This window comes from Anneissia japonica, unplaced genomic scaffold (assembly GCF_011630105.1).
Source record: "Anneissia japonica isolate Jap-2015-1 unplaced genomic scaffold, ASM1163010v1 scaffold2756_len2360902_cov194, whole genome shotgun sequence".
NCBI lineage: Eukaryota > Metazoa > Echinodermata > Crinoidea > Comatulida > Comatulidae > Anneissia > Anneissia japonica.
This window is the reverse complement of record NW_022719050.1, coordinates 531,538-541,292: the sequence shown is the minus strand read 5'-3', so window position 1 is coordinate 541,292 and position 9,755 is coordinate 531,538. Positions and strand designations below refer to the sequence as shown.

Genomic DNA, 9,755 nt, shown 5'->3' with positions numbered 1-9,755 from the left:
TTTTAGGAATTTCGTTGTCTTTATTTATAATGAGAAAATTATTTATCAAAATATTTAATTCAATTTGTTTTTATTTTTGGATAGCTTCATGGATAATCAACATTGTGACAATGAACGCGCAAGACCACACGAGCCGCCAAAGCTTTTGGTGAATTGAATCTCAAACGCGATAACGAAAGCTCTCTAATGACTTAAGTTACTGCATGATTGTTTCATAATTTTAGTAAAACTAATTTTTTCTAATTTTAAATATATTTTCCCTGAATTCGTGATTATTCGTCGTCAAGCGTGGACTAAATGCGTGACAAATTTAAGATCACGCATGTGTTTCTGCCAAATGCGTGTTACATCCAAAATCACTTTGAAGCGGGACCGTCCCGCACGATGCGCGAGAAGCGGTTGGTAATGCGTTTTGTAAGCCAGGACCCAATAGTATTTTGTTACGTTTCTTCACAGAGGGGAGTTTGTCCGAACCCCCCCCCCCCCCTTGCTGGATCCGCCACTGCTTTCCATTGACACCAATCATGACCATGTTTTATGTGGTGCGTCAGCCATCTTGAAATTCAAAATGGCGCCGATGACTTTGGGAAAATAATGGCACCTAACTATTTTGAATTCAGCGCAGTAAAAATGATAAAATTAGTCAATAAAATCTATTTTTGTTCAAAAATCTATCTGGATTACATAGAAAACTAGCTTATATACTCGTTCTTATTTTATGTACATTTCAAGTAAGTATATTTTTCGATTATTTTTAAACAAATAAACACCTATTTTTTAATTATGTTCCATTCTGGCTTGAGTGACAGTAGTTTTTATATGTCTAGTTTGTTGCCTGTCTAGAAATTATGAGTTTAGACAGCAAAATCATATCTGTAGCTTATTTAGTTTCAATTTTATAATAATAAATAAAAGTAAAAACGGCCGCTATTTGTATACAAGGAGTAAAATCAAGTGTCAACAGGGCTTAGGGTGACCAGAAGGAAATAATTAGGATATCTGGCTATGTGGATTGCTTCTAACATTCCACTCCCCCTAACTCATTTTTTGTTCAGATTTTTTTTCTAGTCTATGCGGAATCGTGAAACAATACATCAAGGTCAATATTCCAAGATGATTGTTCTTTATTTTCGGTAAATTTAAGTTTCATTTTTTCATGTCGTTCCTTGGCCACATTTTATGTCTAATAGCTAATTCACATGCATTTGCCAAAATTGATGTGACCGTTGAAATTATATTCGATATCGTTTTTTTTTTTCAATTGGTGAATAAAGAAACAAGAAAACAATTTTTTAGATTTTCATCAGCTAGTACCTGGTCAGAAAAAAATGAAATGCAATATGTATATTTATTTGTGAAAGTTGTGGAATAAAGAATTTGAATTAAAAAACTGAAATGAGGATGGTGGAACTGACCTTCCCACAGTGTGAAACTTAACAACTTACCCATAAACGCGCGTGTTTTGTTCGCGTATGTTTTAACACACTGTCATCTTGTAAGACCTTAGCAACAATATCCAAGGGGCGGGGCTTAGCGGAAGGGTCCATATAAGGCATCTTAACCCCATGTCCACTACAAATTGAGAACAGTGGTCGTCAACGTCAACCAGTAGCCCAAACAGACACAAGAGGAACAAGAAGGTGCCTACCCAAGCATTCGCAGTTATTATCTTCTTGCCACCAGAAGATCCGATGACTAACTTGACATCACCATTTTCATCGAGGAGTATGCTGCCACTCATGGATGATAGAGGATGTTTGTAAGGTGCTGGATAGTTGGCTGGATTTGATGGTTGATTTTCATCCTCCGTATTAGGAATTGTGAAGTCTGCCATTTCATTGTTGTATATAAGGCCTGTTGTGGGCGACATGATTTTGCAACCAAAGCTAAATTTAAAAAATCTAACGTCAAAAATTCATTTACCGTAATTACCACGTGCATTAGCTATGGGCAACTACTCGATTTTCACCAATTTTACTAAATTATGTAGAAGTTTTGTTCGTTCACCGCTTATGGTTAATGTTGGACTGGGTAAAATGTACTGTACTTTACACATTGGCAATTTGACAAATACTGTAGATGAAATATATCATAAATATGTTCAATGCTCACATTAGTCATGTTCAATATGATTTATGACATAATAACTTGTTTTAACTTGAAGACCATGTGAATGCCTAAAAACTCTGGAATAAAAATTTGACTTTTATTTACGTATATAGAAAGTTATTTCTTCAATTGAGAATTTGATACAAGGAGACTTTATTCCTCCTACTACTTTAGAAAAGTATAAGTAAAACTATAATAATTATAATGATGATATATTTGACTATGACCAACCAATGTTAAATGATTACTTTACTTACTACCAGTTAACAGTGGTCGTAACCGAAACAGCATCTCCGTTCGCAGCCAAAACACTCACATGACTCGTGTCTCCCAATTTATCGTTAGTGTCATCATGTCTGGTACTATAGTAACTTGCATTTGCGTAACTGACCATATCGTCGCTTATGGTGTCCCGTATCTTACGAGCATAGTTCTCAGATGCCAAATTATTCAAGACCTTTAACGAACATATTGTGAGCTTCAGTGACTTTTTCACATTTTAAGTTTGTAGGTCTATGTTACCTACACACAGAACCAATCATGAACACAGACCATGAGCGCAGATCATGGGTGGGGGAGGGGGAACAGGGGCACGATTCCCACTTATTTTTTATTTAATTTTCTGTTAGGTTGTTTTTTTGTTTGTTTTTTTTTAATTTTTGTTTAATTTTTTTTTTTTTTTTTTTTGCAAGGACTCCATTGGAAATAAGTCGTTTTTATACAACTTTCGTGGGCTATCCTAGTATACCATGGTTTACAACATCGCATTTTATTGAGTTTAATTTTAATCTTTTCACCTATTTTAAAGTAGGTTTTAACTTTAAGAAAAACTTTGTTATTTGCTATTTATTGTTATGATGTTGCGGGATACTGAATAAAGTCAACAAGTTGTTGAAATAAGCTGCATAAAATTATGACCCAGGTTTTAACGAAAAAGCGCTGTACAGCCTGAGTACACAGTACTGTAACTAGCAAGATATCGGTGACGCTTTTGTTATAATTTGAGAAGTATGAAAAGAATTATAAGATCAAAGGCAATTAAATTTTATTTTCTATTGTACAATACAAATTAATTAGATCTGTATGATAGCCGAAAATCGCTGATGGTGATGTTATGATGATGAAGTGTCATTTCCGGTCATACTGAGTACTATTGCCTCAAATTTTCGTACCTCAGCCTCATCTGTGGTGGGGCTGGGGTGTAAACACAATTTATTTTTTATGCTGGGGCGGATTCAGGGAGGTGCATACGGTGCGATCGCACCCCCTGAATTGTATTAAGAAATAAAATTGTTGTATTGTATTGTTGATATATTACAGTAGTTTCGTCGTTATGTGTTCTAAACACGTCAAGATCCTTAAGCACATTAAAATATATCTAAACACGTTTAGCTCTTAAACCTGTCACCAAGACAGGACAACATTGCTTGAAGATTTGCGTTTAAATCCTCCACGCTGTTTTTACAGTGTAGTTAAGTTAATTATAATCATTGCTTATTAGATAGACCGTCAATACCTGATTAACTTCAGGCGTGTCGACGTCTCCAAGATATGCCCTTAGACCGAACGCCAATTTACAGGTTTCAAGAAAACGATGGAAAAATTTGACTTTGTCTGCATCGGATGATATATCAATATCGAATCCTACAAACAAAATACAATTGAAATTGTTATAATATACGCCGTACATGTGCTCATGTAGATCTATTTTTACTAAAGATTAATAGGCATGTTTTATAAAATTATGACATCACCTGTTTGCTAATATCATTAGGGCATATAATTAACCATACCTGTGTTTTCCCTGGCTATACAGTCTTTTTGAATTCACCGTAGATGCTGGGCCGCGAGTTTTCATTGTCGGCAAACTTAATAAATTGCCTACATAATATAGTCTCATGTTTTCCCGTGGATTTTCACAAGCGTTGCGCATTTGATATTATAGTTTTTGAATTTTGTTATTAATTTAATTTAGTGTGCACAGTAATTCAAGACGTTGAGTAACAAATGATGGATTCATCCTCTGTTATATTGAGTTAAACGAGCATCTCTTACCTTTCATTACATTGATAATAAATTGGTAGATCGGTCCCCCAGATGGCATACTAGGGGACATCACTGAGTAACCCATGAATGATGTCGTCAAAACATCGGACCACTTCACTGAATAGTTGCTTAAGTCCGCCATTGACAAGGTTCCATCTGTGTAATAAATAATATCTAAATAACAGTAGTTGATATTATGTTGTGTAAGTGAAGATTCTCACACTGGTTTCCGAAACCAAATTTCGCCCAGCTGTATACAACGAAATGAGTAGAAATATGGAAATTTTGTAAAAATCGATAGAGATTCAGAAAAAAAAACATTTTTTCTTTGTGTTTTCCATGTGTGGAAGGGGGCAGATCCAAAATGTTCAAACGGGGGTGGGGGGCACAACAGTTTCGGAATAAATAAGGTGAGTAGCACATAACATTGATATGCAATGAAATTTTTAAAATTTAGTGGCAAAACGGGGGAGGGGCACGTGCCTCGTCTGGGTCAGCGCCTGCCCTTGTGTGTGAGTCGTCTATAGCTTTACCTTGTACATTTCGTTGTAGTTTTTTTGTGCTTTAATGTATCTAAGCTCAAATGATTTCAATTTTGTATATGAATGCTTCAATTTAGTCTTGGCTGCTAAGGACTTTATTTTGTACTTTAAAAAAATTATTGAAATAATAGGGCGTACCAATACATAAACTAAGGCCTTGATCCTGTTCCTCTGTTTTAAAAATACTGGACCACACCTACTGTCAGTTCTACTCTTATTTCATTTCATTTTATTCAGGAATTACAATCAAAAACATTTCTTAGATACAAAGCAAAAACTAAGAAAGACCCCAAAAATTGTTTAAAATATAAAACCTTATTTCCAGTGAGGCCCTTTAACAATAAAAAAAAAAATCCACGTAAAATGAACATTAAACAATTAAATTAAATTAATTAAACAACTAAAATGCCTTGATCAAATAAATAACTAAAATGCCTTGATCAAATAAACGAGGGAGAGACTGAATTCACATTCAGTCATTATAGTCCATTGTGATTGACTGACTGACTGACTGATTGATTGATTGATTGATTGATTGATTGATTGATTGATTGATTGATTGGTTGAATGATTGATGGGCTGATTGATCGAATAACAGATTGGTGGATGGCATTAAATCGAGAAACTCACTGTAAGTGTTCATGTCTTGCATAATCATATCCGCTGTATGTCCAGTATAAAATTCTGACACACCGATATTAGCGATACGTTGCAAAGTGTCGGCAAAGTTGCTGCGAATAACAATGTCGCCATATTCTTTAGGATGGGTCCCATTATCCTTGAAGTACACGTCTCTCCAAGCACTGAGGCAGAAATAATAATAAAATGTTTTTATTAGGACTATAATAGAAATATTGATATTAGAATAAAAATAATAATGATGATTATTTCTTGAAGCTTAATGAAATTTTTAATGGGATGATAACTCCAATTATATTGTCGGTAATATTATTCTATTTCTTTTCCGTCGTTGCCTACTGACAATACCGGAAACACAATCACAATACAGATTTCAACAATTATATAGGCCAAATTTAGGAGTGTGAACCTAGACCACTGAAATACTTACTCAGACACGAAGCCACTGGCTACTAGGCTGTTCAGAGTCAATACCGTGTGGTTGGTAACACGGAAACCTTTTCGTGCCAATGCAATAACCGGTTGGAACAATTCCTTCCAAGAAAGTTTACCATATTTCTGGTGGGCTTCCCACATTCCTTTAAGTTCCCCCGGTGTCCCTATAGCCAAGGCACCTATGAATTGAGTTCTTTTGATGAATGTGCTGTATAATTTATTAGCTAGTTAATCATTACAATTTCTTAACTGTATAGCTTAGACATTGTTTCAACAATGTCATGTTCGATACTGTAAACTTTTTAAACTTCAATAAGGCATGCACCGATTAAACCCCAATTTTTTTTTTTTTCTCAACCCACACGTCACTGACTAAGCTGCTTACCTTCCAAATGTACGTACGTCACCTACTCAACCCAGACCCTTCCCGCTGCACTTCTCTCTTTCCAGTGTTGGTACATCAATGGACAACCCCTCCCAATCCCAAGAGACGTAGATTTACGTCAGTGAATCAATCCCTCTTCGTCAAAATTCACATACCGATAACTGAACGAATCAACGCTTTATTATACTGACGCACATTCACGCAAGTGCATCAACCCCTTCCACTTTGCTGTAAGAGTACCCTCGTAAAAGAAAGTTGAGTAAATAAATATTAAATAAATTTCATAAGAACCTACGTATATCTTATATCTTACGTAATCTCACCGTATACTTTAGTTTTGGGATCGCTGTTAAACATATCAGGTGTGGTAGCTGCGGGTGAAGTTTCTCTGGCATTTATGAACTTCGTCCCTTTAGCTTTCCTATCATAAATAAGCCAAAAAGAACCGCCACCAATTCCAGACGACTGGCCGTGCACTAATCCAACGCACAGCATCGACGTTATAGCGGAGTCGACAGCAGATCCTCCGCCTTGCAGAATCGAACTGTAACAAGGTTTGTTAATTATTGGTGAGCTGTTTTGATATTTGTGATCCAAATATTATAAATTGTAATTTGAAATGTATGACACTACTACTATTAGATAACAATAAATAAATAAATAAATAAATAAATGTATAAAGAAAGGAATGAATGAATGAATGGATAGATGGATGGACGAATGAATGAATGAATGAGTGAATGAATGAAGAAATGAAGAAAGAAATAAAGAAATAATAAATAAATAAACAAACAGACAAAACAAGCAAATAAATAAATAAAACCACCCCCAATTTTCAGGTCCAAGAAGTTGTTTCAAATTGGATGGTGAATTGTGGAGGGGATTTTCTTTATCTCTTTGCTATGTTAACAAGCTTAGTCATTAGAACATTTTAAAGATAAATTTACATTTCATTGACCATATTGATAGGATATATGCGTAAAAAATTTAATCATGGCTTGAGAACTTTATTTAGGCATATATTTAATTCCAATGAACATATGTTGCTTTCTTTCTATAGATCTGTAATAATAATGTAGTGTTTGGAGTTTGGACGTATATTGCCTTCCTTTTGGGCTGGTAATGCTGCCGGCCGGATAAAGGACGCCTTGAAACGTGTGTTGCGTCGTATTTTGTAATAATTGTCATATTTTGTAATACCTGTCGTATTTTGTAATAAACCATGTCGTATTTTGTAATACCTGTCGTATTTTGTAATAAACCTTGTCGTATTTTGTAATAACAGAGCTGTCGTATTTTGTAATAACTCTCCGTCGTATTTTGTAATAAACTGAGCTGTCGTATTTTGTAATATAGTCGATCGTATAATAACACATCAAATGCATGTTTTCTACTATACCTTTGCAGTTTTTGAGGGATTAAATAAAAACTTGTGTTAATGGTTGTTTGGTGTGATTATTAGATTAGATAGACCATGACAAGTTATTCTGAAAGTTTCATTTAGATCCACTGATAAGTTTTTTAGAGATATTTAGGTCTGGGACCTTAGCAATTTAAATGACCCTGAAATTCACACCCGAATCGGGACTGTCACTAAGATTTATAAAATAGAGTACTTTCTTGTAAAATGATAACCCTCATGTCCACACCCTACTCCGGATCGTCACCAAAGTTTTATCATTTCTCTAGTGGACCATGCCATTCTGTAAAGTTTTATTTTGATTTACAGTTTTTTGAGATGTTTAGGTCTGGGATGTTAGCACTTAGAATGACCCCAAACTTCACCTGATTCTGTATCGTCACCCTAGTACTCCGGATCGTCACCAAAATTTAATCATTTCTTTATTAGACCATGACAAACTATTATAGAAAGTTTCATTTAGATACATTGATATGTTTTTGGAGATATTTAGGTGTAGGACGTTGGAACTTTAAATGACCCTCAAATTCACACCAAACCTGGATGGTCACCAACATTTAATAATTTCTTCCAGGGAACTTAATTAAACCTTCCGGGAAGTTTCATTCAGATCACTTTATCCGTTTTGGAAATATCTGGTCTTAGACGTGTCCCTTTGAGCGGTTGCATATCCCCACCCTACTCCGGATCGTCACCAAAATTTAATCAATTTCTTTATTGGATCATGACAAACTATAAAAGTTTCATTTAGATCATTTGATATTGGAGATATTTAAGTATAGGACGTTGAAACTTTAAATGACCCTCAAATTCACACCAAAACCTGGATGGTTACCAACATTTAATAATTGATTCCCTGTAATATGGTTAAACTTTCCCGAAAGTTTCATTCAGATCAGTTGACCCTGTTTTTGAAATAGCTGGTGTAGATTTTACCCCTTAGTCTCTTTAATTGATCCTCAAATCCACTCCCCGGAAAAACCCGGTGCAAAAAGATAGGGAAAATGATATGGAAGAAAAAAGAAAAAAAAAACCAAAACATTGACTTATCCGGCTACCGCTGGGAAAAGTCAATAATGATATTGATGATAATAATTTTATTTTACTTAATACATTTTTTATACATCATTTGATGACTATTTTATAAATATTTTATCTACTGTATGTAATGGCGAGCAAAGTGTTTCCATTAGTGGAATAATAATTAAATTATCTTATCTTACATCAGTACATCATGCCTACCTTCCCATTTCAGAACACTCGGGAACGTCAGTCGCAACAGCGGCCTTCCTAAACTGACCGTTTTCAACATTCTCTTTTTTCGTCAGGCTAAACACTAACACCAAAGTAACAACTATGATGACCAATAGCAACACCATCAAGACGATGATCTTCACACGCGATTGTTTCTTCTCATTTTTTCTGCAATAAAAAATCAATAAGATTGAATACCGTATTACAGTATGGTCTACCGAAATTTTAGTCAGCAAATACCCGGATTTTTGGGATGTAACCGTTTTATTTGAATGTCTCAAGTTTAAAGAAATTAAAGAATCGTGGATCTTGGAACGCTGACATAGAAATAAATTCACAATTACTAATCTACAAGGGCGGGGGGGAGGGGGCTCTCGAACGCATGTAATTTGTACCGAAACGTCCGGTTTTACTAAAATCACTGATTTTTTTTTCAGAGGTTTCTCCTTGTAACTTTACTACTCGTCCGATTTCGCTGTTTTTCAATGTCGGAAATTATTAAGACAGTGATCTTAAGCAGACGTGATTGTTTCTTCACATTTTTCTGCAGTAAAATGATACATTAATCGTGGCAATTTCCAGGAACTATTAATACAAACAGGAACTAAAGCAGTCACTTCATAGAGGGTAAACCTCCGTCATGTGCCTGAATACAGTATTATACGCAGGCCGTTTATAATGAGCGAAACTGCAGTCTACCCTCAAATAAATACTGAAATTGTCCACCGTATTGTGGAACATTGGGCTTATTCGACTGATTCATTTTGTTGACTACGATTTTTCGTTGAGCACTATTTTCATTCGACTGGTTCGTAAAATAGACTTCGTTGACAACGGAAAATTAACGTTAACCAGAGTACGTTAATCAGCGTTTAAGTTATCCACGTGACCAAAACAAACATGGCTGATTGGTCAGTTTAGCAAC

At 35.1% G+C, this 9,755-nt stretch overlaps 1 protein-coding gene across 1 annotated transcript in view; it reads right to left on the bottom strand.

The window, feature by feature from the left end:
- The window catches only part of LOC117110743 (glutathione hydrolase 1 proenzyme-like), a 13,390-nt gene that overhangs the window by 1,098 nt on the left and 2,537 nt on the right, over window positions 1-9,755 (bottom strand). The window contains exons 2-9 of the mRNA XM_033253535.1: window positions 8,819-8,998; window positions 6,480-6,700; window positions 5,767-5,950; window positions 5,328-5,500; window positions 4,165-4,311; window positions 3,626-3,753; window positions 2,367-2,566; window positions 1,649-1,886 (exon numbers count right to left, since the gene is read on the bottom strand). Coding sequence (XP_033109426.1) covers window positions 1,649-1,886; window positions 2,367-2,566; window positions 3,626-3,753; window positions 4,165-4,311; window positions 5,328-5,500; window positions 5,767-5,950; window positions 6,480-6,700; window positions 8,819-8,998 — 1,471 coding nt within the window. The remainder of the gene's footprint in view (window positions 1-1,648; window positions 1,887-2,366; window positions 2,567-3,625; window positions 3,754-4,164; window positions 4,312-5,327; window positions 5,501-5,766; window positions 5,951-6,479; window positions 6,701-8,818; window positions 8,999-9,755) is intronic.